This window comes from Rousettus aegyptiacus, unplaced genomic scaffold (assembly GCF_014176215.1).
Source record: "Rousettus aegyptiacus isolate mRouAeg1 unplaced genomic scaffold, mRouAeg1.p scaffold_m13_p_2, whole genome shotgun sequence".
Taxonomy (NCBI): domain Eukaryota; kingdom Metazoa; phylum Chordata; class Mammalia; order Chiroptera; family Pteropodidae; genus Rousettus; species Rousettus aegyptiacus.
The window spans coordinates 161,176,585-161,192,596 of record NW_023416295.1 but is presented as its reverse complement, the minus strand read 5'-3'; the positions used below and the strand labels follow the sequence as shown (position 1 = coordinate 161,192,596).

Sequence of the window (16,012 nt, the reverse complement as noted above, 5' to 3'; positions counted from 1 at the left end):
AGCTATTATTACTTTTTTCTTTCTTTCCCTTTGATTTTTTCCTCTGTTTCTCAATTAACTATAGTAAGTGAAAATGTATTTTTAAATATCTTTTTTATAAAGTCTTATCTCCTTGATCTTAATTGAAAAAAGATATAAGTTCAAGTTTTTTCTTTAAAAACTAAAAAAATTCAAAAAAAAAAAAAAAAACCCCACATCATAAATTTCTTTTAACTGTGTGTAAGGTTCTAAATAGAAAAAAGGTTACTTATATCTAAATTAAATATTCTATCTAGCATTTCCTAGAGGTCTATGACATCCCAACAAAGGTGAAGAGACAGGAAGAGGTAGAGGCAGAGAAGGAGAAAATGGGAAGTTATCTGGAAAAAGGGAAGATTCCATTCTGAGGGATTTCAACAACCAAGGTAGCGAAACCTTAACAAAGAGAAAAATCGCCAACCAAAAGATGCTTACCTTTGCAACCCTCGCAGGTCAGTGCGTTATAATGGTATCCAGATGCTCTGTCTCCGCAAACGACACATAGCTCATCCCCTTTTATTCTCCCTGCAGATACTCCCACTCGGGCCTTCTTTGTTACAGGAATCTCCGCTACCTCAGTCACTCCCTGGTAGAGAGTCTCAGCTGGCATTCGCCTGAGTTCATATATTCCCGGAGAGTACCATTCTTCAGGCTGTTGGGGATAGAAACCCAGGTTGGGATAATAGGATGATGAGGAAATCTGTGGTTGAACTTGAGGAAACTGAACGTTGTTATATTGTGAGTACGATTCCACTTCTAGGTTTTGTCCCAGAGGACCTGCTGCTTGTTCCGTTAGTACACCTGAACAAAGGTGACAACAAAACCGGAATTAACATCATCATAAATTAGAGAGGCAGTTTTAGCATATGGTCAGAAATGTGGGCCCTAAGACTGAAATGTTTAACTATATAAGAATTAACATTTTTTTAACATAAAAAAGCCTACATAAAAGATTTAATGACTAAATTAAAAGCTCAGAAAAATATCTACAACAGAAAGAACAGGCGAAATAGTCATATCATTAATATGTGAAGAGCTCTTGCAAACCAGTGATAACAATATGGGAAAAAAGGAAAACAGGAAGGTTAAAAAAAAAGAAAAAGAAATGAAAAAGTATGTTGAAAAAGATTCAACATGGAAAATATTCAACATTCCATGGAAAAAGGAATAAAGGACATGACTGGACAGTTTTTAAAAATACAAACATAGGTGTGTTATAAACATACAAAAATGTGCTCATCCTGCCAATTATTAAAGTTAAATTAAAACTGCAATAGAAAATATTAGCATTTTCATCCTTAAATGTTTAAGGTTAAAAAAGTTTGACAGTACACACCCTCGGGAAAGCAAAATTCTTGGAAGGCAATTTGTCAATATTTTTCAGCATTTAAAATTCAGATATTCTTTGAACCCTAAATCCACTGCTAGAAAATTTATTTTAAAGGTGTGTTTACATCTGTATGAAAATGTTTGTGTAAAGATGTTCATTTGCAGCAACATTTGTAAGAACTGTAAATTGAAAACAATTTAAATATCCATCAATAAGAGTCTGGTTAAATAAATTATATTATGTCCGTACACTGAAATGTTCTGCAGATGTGAAACAATAATTTAGATCTATATGTGCTTATATGGAAAGGTTTCTACAATGTGGTATTATTTTAAAAAACTAAGTTAGAATAATGTATATATTTGTGATTAGAAAAACTGCATATTTGTGTGTGCACACATGTGCACACACATGCACACAGCATTTTTTTGCACAATACAAAAGGAATTGAATGATGGTGACTGTAGAATATGAGATAGTTGCATTGTTTTCTGTGGTTGGAGATTGCACAACCTTTTTATTGTTTGTAGTTTTTGCCATGTATATATATTATTTTAATCATTATAATAGAGAAGTTTTTTAAAAATGTAGTGCCTGAAATTAGTCTACCTGGGTTCAAATCTCAGCTCCATTACTTATTATCTATGCATGTTGGCTATTAACAGTTTTAAGGCCTAGTTTTCTCTTCACAAAACAGGGTATAATACCTACCTCATTAGGTTGTTGTAAGGAATTAATGAGATAATGGATGCAAATGCAAACACTTTGCTAAATGTGCACACACGTAAAGTGCTAGATAAATTATAGCTGCCATCAAAATAGTAATAATTATTATTCCTAATATTATTATGAAATGAGCCCTTCATCAATATAACCTCTAGGTAATAGAAAACTATCAGGTTGTGAAAATGATTGTTTCCTAGAAACATAAATTATGGCTCTTTAGAAAATAGTAGTTTTTAAATTATATGAAACACCCCAAAAAGTTCATAGACATAAATAAGATATAGAGAAGTATACAAATATGTCTGATTCTTCAGAGCATAGTCAGGCAACCCTACACTAAAAGCCAAACCCCACCTCTTACGAACAATGAAACTTTGAGCAAATTAAAATACTGATAACCCTAGTTTTTACAGCAGCAAGCTTGGGATGAAGATCAAAAGAAATAATACAGAGCCACAGATCCTCATCTGATCCTCATCTGATCCTCACCTTGGGATCACTTGTGTTTTGAAATGTAGAGTTGTTTAGATTTTAGAATAGAAAACCGTACTATTTCTCCCAGTATTGTCTGGGACAGAATCCAGAACCCAACAGCAATATTTTCTATAATGTAATGTATAAATATTCACACTAAGAGGAATAACTAAAGGCCATAAATATCCTTGCATTCATTCGGGTCAGGTTTTGCCACCAAGAAACTTGTGCCAAACTTTTAAAAAGATACTTTATTTTCAGAGTTTTAAACTTTGTCAATTTGTGGTTGTGGATCTATAAATCTAAACATATAGAATGCTCTTTGCAGTGCTCGAAAGATTACTGATACTATATTACTATTATTGTTAGAAAACTATAATAATGAACTCTTTACTGGAGTTCTTCTTAATGCCAGACACTTGTATATTCCATCCCACAAAACCCTAGGAGTTAAGTAACATTATTATCCCCACTTACAAATAAGTAGCCCGAGGCATATAGAAGTTAGGCAGCTTTAATCCTAACAACCTAAGTAGCTAAAATTTGAACTTTGGGGAGTCTGACTTCAAAGCCCATGTGCTGAAATGTTCCTCTCTGGGATCATTTCAGATGTGTAATGCTTTGAAGCATCATATAGCAAAGTCTTTAAAATAGTAAAGCCTTTCTCTTCCTCTCTCTGTAGTTGAGTTCCTTAGTCCCTTCAGTGCCTCCACTTGCAGATATAACTAGGCCTGCAGGGCTCTGCATGACCCTACCCTTCCTCCCTTTCTCTCTCCCTCCTTTTCTCCCTCCCTCCCTTCCTCCCTCTCTCCCTTCCTTCCTTCCTTTCTTTCTTTTCCAGCCATTTTCCATGCTCTGACTTGTTTGTTTCTTAAATGTTCCTTGCTGCTGCCAGACGTAGGACTTTCCTTGACATGTGATTTCTTGAGCCCGGAATTTTCCTCAACATGGCCAACCCCTCTGTCAGCTCTTCTCACTAAGATCCACTTAACTCTAAATTTCTCTTGAAGTATAGTTTATCTTGGGAAACTGTCCCTGACTCTAAAACCCCGGGAATCCTGGCCCTGAATCTAGTTAATTGATACTTACCTACCCATTCTGGGTCAACCTCTGCTCATCTGTAAAGAGAAGACTCCATGCTGGATGATCTCATAGTTATTTATATTGAAAATGTCTATAAGTATATGACTAATAGTCTATGAGCATTAGAATTTAGGGCTTTGTGATAATGGCAGAGTGGAGTATATGCATATTTAGTGTTTGTTGAAGAGAACACTTTCCACAATGACCCAGGAAATGATTGACAGAATACAAAGTATATAATATCTGTGCAAATATCAATTTCCTCTTTTTCATGCTTGACTTATCCACATAAAACCAGCCCTGAATCAGAATATCTGGCAGACAAAAAAGATTTGTCTAATGACCACAAAATGCGAGAATCTAAAAGTGTGGAATTACTACAGGAAAAAAAAGGGTATAAGTAAAATCCTGATCTATTTCACAACTATGACTAAAATCTCTGGAGTGAATAGAACTGAAAATAACTAAAAAGATTTAAAACATTAGTGTCACTTGCACGCATACCTAGATTTTATCTTCCGACCCATCTTGCCCCACTGAACTCCTCATCCCTACTCTCAGCCCCGGCTCCTCTCCACCTGCATGTCCAAAAAGGCTGAGCAACTTGCCTGAGGTCAATTCATGATCATTTGGATTCTGTAGAATCCAAAGAAATGTATAATATTTTTTTCTTTACATGACAATTCCAAGGTCTCTGAGCATTATTTCAACAAAATAAATCTTTTAGTAATTGACAGATATAATGGAGTCCCAAGTCAGATCATGGTATCAACATCATATCACTCTCTGGAATCATCTTTGTTAAAACAAAAACTTTTGCAAAGACATCGATTCTATTACATGAAAATAACAAAGCATGGTAAGAATATGAGATCAGTAAACAATACTAAAAAATAACACCTCTATTTCAAAAGCATATCCACATCTAGTATTTTACAGCATCCCCACCAAATCTCTACAAAGTAGAGGCAATAAATACACAGGAAACTTATAACCTCAAAACCAGAATGGCTGACATATTCCAAAATGGCGAGACTAGAACAATTTCTACCATGAACTGACTGTGAGATCTTGAATGACTGCCTAACATTTTTCTGTTTCAATTTCTTCTGTAAAATGGGATTATTAACACCCAGCCTTGCTACCTCATAAGGTAGTTCTGAGTATAAAATACAGTCATTGAAAAAAGGTTTTGAGAAGTTGAGGGCCATAAAAAGATACGTCTGTTTCCTGAAGAACCTAGCGATATCCTGATTCTAATGAGAGTTAGTTGATAGTTCATTATTAGTTATTAATACTTACAAGTATGTTTTGATGATATAAATGATAGGATACTTTTTTACTTATATATATTAAACACTTACTCTTTTCTAGATACTGTGCTAGGCTTTGAGGATAAAATGGTGAATAAAACAGATAGAAAGGCCACAGCCTTTCTCTTGTGTGTGTGTATGGGGGCAGGGATTAGTTTGTGTAGAAAGAGATGTCAAAGGCTAAGGTAAAACCAAGTAAACAAATACAGAATTTTTTAATAGAGCATGAGATGCAGAGGGGGCAGAGGTAAGTCAACTGTAGAGTATACTTTCTGAAAAAGAAAATTTATTTCTACTTTGATATAATTTAAAGGGAAATACATTTGCATATATACATATATATATGTTTGGATTTGTGAGTGTTTTTCTGGAATCCGTCTATCAAGGAGTGGAAGTATTTGGATTCTCTTATGACAGGAAATTCACTATGAGAGTTTAGGGAAGAGTTTTTAAATGAGAATACTGGAATGGATTCCAGGGGAGTCTGAGATCCTCTGCACACGAAAGTAAAATTCTGGGTAGAGGGTCTCTAGCATTTAACAGTTTCTCGAAAGGCATACCATCTAAGGGAAATTTCAGAGGTGATAGAAGTGTTCTAACCCTACCAACATATTAGCCACTAATATGGAATATTGAAAATTTGAAACATGACTAGTGATAATGAAAAAATGAATTTTTCATTTTATTTAATTTTAAATAAATTAAATAAAAATTTAAATAGTTACATATGGCTAATGAGTACCATATTAAACAGTACAGTCTGTGATCAGAATCACTTTATATCCAAACAGGGGAATCAGGTTCACGTAATAACAATGGCACTTTCCCATGATCTCGCAGTTTCTACTGAGCCTGATAAAGGGTCCGGGTTTTATACAGTTTTTCATCCTTGGCACAATACTGACCACGCTAAATATTTCATGAACGTTTGTTGAAATGTTTCATGAATGAAAAATTGTCTTCTCTGCCTTCCTTTATTTCCTAATGGTTTCTTAGCTAGATGATACAGCTTCATTTGTGAAATTGTTTGCTGTTCCCGGTGCCAAGCCCTTGTGATATTCACGCCTCTCCTCAACTTGTCACCATCTCTGTAAGGCCTGTTCCATCTCCCCTAGGTAGAACTCATATCTCCTACTCTCTATACATACCTCTACTACACATTACAATCATTTTTGTTTGTTTATAGGCTTATCTTCCCTGCTAAACTTGAAGCAGAATGACATACTGGTTATGAGGGCCCTACTTCATAGACAAATCTGGATTCAATTCACCCACAACTTGCTAAATGTATAAACTTAAGAAGGACATGGAACTTCTTTAAGCTTCTGTTCCATCCTCTATAAAAATAGAATAATATAATATAGTGAGAAGTTACGATAAAGATAAACTAAGACAAAATGTAAACTGCATAGTGCCTGACACAGCATAAACAAATGTTCAATATATTTTTGCTACTGTTGCGGTTAGTCTGTGAACTTTTTAGAGAATTCTGTTTTGTTATTCTATTCTATTCTATTCTATTCTATTCTATTCTATTCTATTCTATTCTATTCTATTCTACTCTACTCTTTTTTCATTCCTGGCACCATATCTGAATCCTGACACAGTGTAAATGTTTAATAAATGTTAAATTAAAATGATGGAAAATTTGCTTCCCCAGCCTTCTAACTAATTTCCATTTCTAAATACAGTGTCAGTCACTTGTAATCACCGCATTTAAACAAAGAAGTATGTTGCCAAACCTGTGAACAAAAATATATTCAAAATTATAATTATTATAAAAATGATTAGAGTTTTTCTTTAACTGAAAATTTAAAAGGTAACATACTGTTTTGAGAAAAATAATAAAACAGGCAATATACATCATACTGTCTTAACTATAATGTATGTTTTACTTATAATATATGCTTTAATTATAATCTATATTTTATTCCAGAGACAACACATAGCTGAGGCCTAACGCTGAATTCTTTACTCACCTGATTTTCCACAGACTATTAGAAGAAATCTGCTGTGAACCTAGTTCAGAAAATAAGTGTTTCTCAATCTCTCTTTATTTTTCTTATCACAGTTTGAAACACTTCTTGCATCATGACCCCTGTATACACTTATACATATGTATAAGTGATCGAAACAAAATTTCTGTGAAATAACATTTATCTTTACTTCTTGAGGTGTACACTGATGTTTCTATTCTACTTTATTTCTATCCTCTAGTTCTATTCTATTTTTCTATGCTATTCTAGTTTTTAATGCTGGTCACAAGCCACAAAACAGGTCCCACTGGGATCTGAGGCTTGCCATTTTTAAAACACGGCATTAAATACTATACTTTAAAATGTCATTTCAAGTATCCACAGGCATTAATGTTAGAACTTCCTAGTAATTCACTTGAAAGAATAGTGCTAATTTTACACAATATCCAATGAAGAATTTTAGGGAAAACATACTTAAATTTAATCTCAATGAGATGCTCACCTACTTAGAACCCTAAAATTCACCCTACCCCTACTTCTCACTCCAGTCTTCTGGTTCTGACTGAGCTATCTTTGCTACCATCTCAAGCAAAAGTCCCCTACATTTCCTCAGTCTAGTTGCAAAAGCTCAACCAAGAGCACCTGCACACAGTATCCTACCTTTGGCAGGCTTCATGCTCATCATCTCCATGATGAATCCTGGTGATGTGCAGCCGTGGCAAAGACTATTTTGAACTGGATTTTCTAACTCCTGAAACTGCATTACCATTCTTAGCTTATTCCCAGCAACTGAAAATGAGACTAGGTAAGGAGTGACAGAGGCCAGAGGTTGTGTGGCTTACTGATTAACTTCATTACGGGGCAGAATATTTGTAAATGTTTATGAGAAAAGTCTTCGATGCCAAATTACCTAGTAAGCTGGAAACCAGTTTCTTAGATAAACATTTTGGGGGAGCACTTTCTATTTTAAGAACTTTTAGAGGGTAGTTTTCTGTTCAGTGGCTCTAAAAGTGGATTCATGGGTTCAGGCACCATGCTCTAGGTCTTGATATTTGTTCTTATTAAAAAGCTATAGAATAGTATAGTTTTGTAACATTAGGATGCATTAAATCACAATGCTTAACAGTGTGAGGCCAATCAATCTGGGTTTATATTGTGTTATGGGTGGTATTGCATCCCCTCCCAAAATTAGTATGTAGACATTCTAACTCCAGTACCTCCTCATGTGACATTATTCAGAGATAGGGTCTCTATAGAGAGAGCCAAGTTAAAAGGAGGTCACTAAGTTGATTCCTAATCCCGTATGGCTGGTGTCCTTATACAAATGGGAAATTTGGACACAGACGGGAAACAGTGGGAAGAGACACAGGGAAAAGATGTTCTCCAAGGCTCTCCAAGGCCAGGAACAGGTCCTTTGCTCATAGCCTTCAGGAGGAACCAACCCTGCCAACACCTTGACTTTGGACTTCTGGCCTCCAGTATGGTGAAACAATTCCAGTCTGTGGAACTCCATTACAGCAGTCTTACCAAACTAGTACATTCAGTCCCCCTTGCCACTCTCTAGCACCATGGACCATGAAAAAATCCTGGAATCACTTTATCCCTCAATTTCCTCATCTATAAAATGGGGCTGATAATCACACAACCTCATAGAATTATTACGAGGATTAAATAAAGCAAGATTTGTAAAATGTTGGCACAGCAGGTGACTACCCATCATCATTATATTGATGTTATGATTATTTGACTTTGGACTCATGTAGGGTGGCTTGCTTATTGAGTAGAAATCATTTCTGCAGTATAACTTGTGGATATCAAGCTTGTGAGAGTTGGTTATTTTTGTGAAGAGAGGGCTTTAGAACAGAACTTGGTATGTCCCGAGTTGAGCTCGCGCATAATGTAACCAGGTGCCCTATAGAACCCCAGGCCAATCTCTCGGCTTCTGCAGGTAGCTTTTGTCTATGTCGACAGATGGTAAAACATAGATAATTCCTGCCCTACTTCCCTCATAGACCTGTTGTGATGATAAAATGACATAATAAATATGAAAGCAGTTTTAAAAGGCGAATGTAATCTATATAAATGCAATAATCATTGCTAAGATGTTTCTACAGCATTTATAAATTTACAAAGTGGTTTCCCATGAATTACCTCATCTTGTCCTTACTTGCACTCTTTGAGGACAGTATCATTTATGATGCCCACTATCTTCTACCATAGTTTACAGATTCAGACAAGCAACTCAGTGAACTTAAGTGATTTGTGTAAAGTCACCCAGTTATTAAAGGATAAAGCTAGGGCTTTAACCAAGGTCTTCTGACTCAAAGCCCATGGCTGAAAAGCTAAAGCACACTTGCCCTAATTGCCAAGAAAGCAGAAAAGAGTAATGATCCATGGGTGTGCTCCAGTTTGGATTGTTCAACCAAGGGCTACCATTTGCAAAGCTGTTCTCAACCCTGCCCTCATTCTCCTTTCCTTGCCTTGAAAGCATCTTAGATAAAAGAACTATGCAAAGGATAGGAACCAGGACAAACAACCTCTGAAGTTTCTATTTCAAGAATTTTATGCTGAGTTTTTCACTGGCCAAACAAATGGGCCCCTCTGTTGCCCTCAGAAACTTCTATACTAAAAAGGAAATGATCAGGATACTTTACCTGATCTAAAAAACTCTCATTGCTGAGTGAAATTCATACAAAAAGTTCTTATGCTAAGACTGATGAGATCCCTTTGCTTTTCTCTCAGTGATGACCAAGTGCCTCATGCTATTCATTCATTCATTCATTCATTCTACAAATACATTGTTTCCCCACAAGTCTGTGCCATCTGAAACAGTACCCACTAGCCATATATGGCTACTTAAATTTAAATTAAGTTAAATAAAATCAGAATCAATTCCTCAGTTACACTAGTCACATTTTAAGTGTTCAATAGTCACATGTGTATAGTGGCTACTACATTGGACATCTAGAATACTTTTGTCATTGCAGAAAGTTCTATTGGAGAGCACTGCTGTAGTTGGTACTTTGGAGCAATGTGAATGATGTGCTAATCATGACAAATAGGGCATCGCTTTTGAAGTCATGGAAAAAGGGAACTCCCAGAGCAAATGTTAGCAGTGCTTTTCTGAGAACTCTCCTTTGGACAAGATGGTCAACATCTGAGAACTCTCCTTTGGACAAGATGGTCAACAGACTTGATGTGATACAATCTCATTGGAAAGACTTTCTTTAACAGGAGTTTCTCTTAGCCTGGATCCCTAATCATTCAATTCTCATTCCTTCAGAAAAATCTCCATTTTCTCATTGGTAAAAGAGAAATAGTAATGATATCTACCTGATAGGGGTGTCATGAAAATTGCTATTAATGGCAAATAGTTATAGAGCACTTATGATATACCAGGCATTCTTCTGAGAACTTTATTAAATAAGAAAAGTAACTTGCACCAAGTTAAGGAATTTGCCTGAAACCACCTACCAGTAAATGGTAGAGATGGGATTGAATGCAGAAAGTCTGTGTGCTAACACATCTAAAATGTACTTAGCATGATTCCTGACATGTAGAAAGCACTCTTTCTTAAGAAATCATAGCTGTTATCATTATTACAATTCTATCTATCATTATAAATAAATTTTTAAACTGACTTTTATAGTCAACCTTTCTCAGCTTGGTTATTATGAGTTGCCCTTGAGATCTGTTTCTTAGCCCACAAGGTTGAGAGCCAGACCCTGGACAGCCATGGCTTTGGCCACCAGCTGGCCAACTTGTCTATCATTTTTTTGACTCATCGTATGCCTTTTCTAAACTATGCATTCCCTATCTTAAAAAGGCAGTAATCTATTTTATAATAGTGGAAGATCCTTTTGATATTTCTTTTCTTTCTCTCATTTTTAATTCCACTAATAAGAGTATCAGATCTGAGATTCTTTGGAGAGCAAAAACCAAAGCCATGTGAATTAATACAAATCTCATAGACTGCTTAAATTCGTGGGAGAGGTATAGATGAGAAACGGTAGTGACAAAATATTAAATTCCACTAAAGTAAATTCCATTTTGTTCAAGCCAAGGGTATCTTTGCATCTCCTGGAAACTTTCGGCTTTGATTCACCCATCAGCTCAGAAACTACATCCACTTCAGTTAAATTCAAGTGAGGTGGAAAACTGCCTGAAATGAAATGTCAGAAATATTCCACAAAACCGCATCTCAAGACCTTTAATTGTATTTTAAAACATCTGGCTGATTCTGGAATACCAGAAAGATTCTAATTTAAGCAAAAGGCATAGGCAAAAACCAGACTCCAATAAAAATAAAGCTACTCAGAAAAAAAACAGGCATAAAGAGCTGACAGAAGCATAAAGTAATGAAAAATAACTAGAATATGATCGAATGGGATTACATGGGATATGCTTCCTGCCACTTACTGGGCCTCGTTTAGAATGAGGCTTTAGAAAGGCTGTTAGATACAATAATAAAAATAATATGAAGACGTGGACTTAATAGCTGATGCTAGCAATACTGGAATGCCGAAATGAGATAGAACATGTGCTTCCTTCCTTGGGGCACCCAGAAATTTATTTCCATACTGTTGGTTTTTGTTGGCTCCTTAGAAACTCTTTGCACTCAACAATGTTAAGATAAACAGAACTTCCTTTCATGAGTAGAGTGTTTATCACTTCAACAATTTAAATAAGAATAACTATATATCAAGCTCTGGGCTAATTATACTGTTTAATGATGCCTTGAAGTTTACAGAATACTTTTCTGCACAGACATTCAGTCCTCCTAAAAAGCTGTGAAGTGATTACCATTATTATTTCCATTATATGGAGGAGAAAACTAAAGTTCAGAGAGTCTCAGTTGCCTCTGAGACTTTATTTCTTTCAATTCATTGCTTATTTCCACTCACATTCAGTAAACTTTTCCCAGTATTACTGAGCTAAGGCAACCGGGCTCATGCAACTAGGAGCATTAGGTAAGAGAGCATAGGACTGCCTTTTCTTGCTTATTTCATGCTATTAGAATGCTTTTTTATTTACCTGAAATTCTCTAATTTTTTGAATTCTTAAACAACAATCTGCTAAAAGAACACATAGATTTTAATAAACATGCCACCTCCTGCCCTATTCACTATATCAAACCATGGGAAGCTGTGGACTTTGTCATGATTGCTTTTTATTATGTGTTAATTGCATCAAGATCCTGCCTACCTCATCCATCAGAGAAGGCTTTCTTAATCCACTAAATTAATCTTTGACCAAGTTTCCTGGCTTTCGGGATCTCCCAAAGGAGATGTATCTCTGTTAGGTCACCATGTCCTTCCATTCTGAGTCTTGTGTGTAGATTGAGTTACTGATGAGCTAGATTTACATCCGGATTTGCCAGGGGTGTATGGCAGCAGGATAAATTAAAGGACCTCATGAGGTGACTCTAGCCCCATTTTTACGATTCCATTCTGTCCAAGCTTCTTTCTTTCTTTTCTGCAAAGACCAGCCTAAGAAAACAGAACTGCAGAACAAATCTGCCCCCACCTGCACCAAATCTTAGCCTTCCTCTGAGTATTCCAACTGATTTGGGGTCAAGGGAAATCATATTTATCCTGCATGACAGATGCCTCTGGGGGTCACATCCTTTGTCATACCATTTGTTTCATCTGTAACTGAAGCAGATGATCATATATGAGCTCAGACTTACCTCATGTTGACAGCCTGCCTTTTCAAGAACACACCACATGTCCTTTTGCTTTCTGCCCAGAACTTCGCCAGTACCGCCAGAGACCACTTTGCCTGATTCCACTGGGAGTAGCAAAAGCACAACCCAGAAGTGCAAGAAGGATAATGCCTCCAGGGGTGACCCTCAGCCAACAGGAGCCAGAGGTTGGTTAGTAACTGTCTCAGTCCTCGGTCCTGCCATAGACAATTTTCAGTGCTATTGCCAGTGGGATCGAGCTCCCCTTCCCCATGGCAGTGACTCTCTTAACTCATCTCATGATGCTTTTCCTTCCTTCCCTGCCCCAGTCTTTTGTTCTGCTCTCTGGGAATACCTCTCACACAAACTGCCTGCACACAAGACCTGACCTCAGGCTCTGCTTTTCAGGGTAACCATTTCTATGGGTGAAGATGTTTCCCCTTCACCTTAAACAAAGTCTTTGGAAAGTGAGAGGTTCACAACCGGCTCTAGGAGAAGCTGAAAGGCCTCACTCGATAGGCTGTTAGTGTCTCCAGCGCCCATTCATGAGTGGTCATTAGTATTTGTTGAATAATCTTCACATCACCTTCTTAGCGTCTTAATGTTGGGATTTCATGATGGTTTTATAGTAAATATGCCCAGGGCCACCTTAAAAGTCATGCTGTGTGTCAGGTGAGTACCCCTGAGTCCAAGTCACCACTTCTTCTTGATACAACAGCGACAGCGATTTGAGGACTCAAGTTCTGGACAGGGGTTCTAGAGGTCCAAGTCTAATAATCTCCTTTTATACATGGTAGTTGATGGAAATGCAGGTTCCAGAGTCGATTCTCTAGACTCTTTCAATTGCCCTAAACAAAAATGAAAGAACAAGGCCCTTCCAAGTCCATTCTAAACTTTGGGCCTTTGCACTTGCTATTTCCTCCACCTAGAACGTTCTCCTTGGCTCATCTTCCAATCTCAGCTCATTGTTAACTCCCCAGAGCCCTTCTCTGACCACACCGGTCAGAGAGTAGCTCCATTCTTCCAGTTACCATGACACCACACTGGTTTATTGTTTTTATAGCACTTACCACTACCTGTTACTATTTATTTATTTGCATGATTCCTGTGAGTCCACCCTCCACTAGGAGCTTGCCTACCTTAACCCCCGCTTTATTACAATGTCCAGCATATAGTTTGATGGAAGAAATGATAGCTATTTATGTGCTGTACCATAGACTTCACTCGTCCTTCTTGTGACAACATAAGTGATGTTTTCAATTACACAATTACACCATCAAAAAAGAGTCCCACTCTGACTAGTTGAGCCCAGCTCTCTGGCTAGTTAACACTTCTGAATCTCTGGCATATCTCAAGATCCATGAATAGTAATTTAGGCACTATGGATTACTCATCCATGGGCCACAGTCTTTTCCCTGGTACCCTGCACCCTACACTTAGGGTGGGAGATTCTTAGAATTCATTAGTGTCATTAGAACACAAAAGAAGATGAATAAGAGGAAGAAAGAAACCAAAATGTCCTCCTCTGACATACCTCTAACTCAGGTATACTGAGTGGAATGAGACCAAGGCCCTGGAGGAAAGAAATGTGGAAAAAATGCTTAGACCTGAATCTAGAATTTAATGGGGAAAAGGATTCCCAGGGCTCACAGAGGGTTAAGATTAGTTTATCAGGAGAGGGGATCTGATGAAGATTTGAGGAAGCTGCTCCAGCCAGGAATAACAGCTATGCATTGTAACTTGTGCATCTCGTGCTACATCTTCTCAGACACCTTAAATGAAGTGTTAGGAAACTGGATACGAATGTGGTCCAGCAAGGGAGAGATGAGGGAAAAGCAACACTGAAAGCGTGAGTCACGGTGCTTCCTCAGCCATCACTTCCAGGTGCTTCTAACTTGACAGCACCTTCGCAACTGTTTATCTACTCATGTCTTTTCACCTCATGGCTGCTGAGGTCAGCCTTCGACTTGATGTGCTTGCAAGGAGATCTTAATATGGAATGGTGAAACTTCAGAGCAGAAAATGTCATTTTTATGTGAAAAAAATAATCTAATGTGGAATTTTCCTTAGTCTATGATATGTACCTATAAATCATCCTGTGCATTCTGATTGGTAGGGCAAAAATTATAAAGATGTCTATACACTGATTATTTTTAGGACTTGTAAAAGGGTAGGCCAGAAGCAAATGGTCAAGTAGCTGGACATAGAGGTAGAACCTGTTGGCTTTGAATGCATCCACATGAGGAAGAAAAGCCAAATGGAAGAAATAAGATGCAGCAAGTATTATGGTATTTCATAAATAATTACTGCTGCCTTTGGTTTCTCTGAGAGTTACTGATAATCATCTCCTGTTTTCCTAAACCTCTTTTCTCCTTCCCTTCTATTATTTATGATTTGATTCCTCTTTATCAAGTGTATACTAGGATTAATAAAATATCATCACTGCCCTTAAATGCTCTTATATTGTATGGGTGCAGGTAGACATGTAAATAAGTAACACAAATAATGACCTCTCTTTGTAAATGATCTAATAAATCATTACACACTAAAGTGCTAATAACTGGTAGATAATCTCATAAGCTATCAATTAATATCTCCCAAGGATGTCTGCAACCAAATAAGGGACTGTGCCTTCAAACATTGAATTTTGTGGTTTCAAGCATTTTCACTATCATCGTCTACCACTGTTAATGTAGAGTGAAAAACTAGGAGCATCCAAGCCTCCCAGCAGGGCTACTCTGCAGAAAGGAATTATTTTAAGAGTGGCACAAAGCTTCCCTGCCGCACCCAAAATTTACCCCTGCTGACTCTTTGCTCATGTTCCCAGTTTAGCTCTTTATAATGAGGTGTCTTTTCATAAATGCATAAAGTAGAGCAAGATATCATTTTATGGTATCATCTAGTTAAAGATCTACTGAAAACAATTTAGTGAAATTTGTCCTCAATCCAGTTTAAATGACTAATCCTGACACTGCCATATATTCCCCAGCACCAGAAGCCTGATAGATAGAAAACCCACTGCTGAGCTATGACCTAAGTAACCTCAGCCTTTAATAGGTATCCTATTAAACCATAAGAATCATGATTTCTTACTTTAGCACATGCTATAACAAAATTAGAATTAGCCTTAGAGCAGGAATCCACTTCTACCCCCAGCTCTGTCAGTAATCTAGCCTCATGGCCTTGGACAACTCTCAAAGCTGAGGATTGCTGTCTTCATCGACAAAAAAGACCATCAGGTTTAATGAATCCAAGGTTTGACCTACCTTTAATCTTGCCTAGTAGCCAACATTTATTCAGTACTTGGAACAAAAATGTTTTCTGAACTCTGTTGCAGTCATTGTTTAGGCTTTTTCCTCATACATTTCCAAATTATAGTTTACTTATAGTTAAATGAACTTGACGACTC

The 16,012-nt window shown here is 37.0% G+C and overlaps 1 protein-coding gene across 9 annotated transcripts in view; it reads right to left on the bottom strand.

The window, feature by feature from the left end:
• NR1H4 (nuclear receptor subfamily 1 group H member 4) overlaps positions 1-16,012 on the bottom strand; it is a 62,834-nt gene that overhangs the window by 34,705 nt on the left and 12,117 nt on the right. For 6 of the 9 annotated variants that reach the window (XM_016120309.2, XM_016120289.2, XM_016120320.2 and 3 more), the window contains one exon: positions 454-819. In XM_016120309.2, the coding sequence (XP_015975795.1) occupies positions 454-819 (366 nt within the window). The other 3 variants (XM_016120254.2, XM_016120260.2, XM_036237341.1) reach the window with 2 other exon arrangements.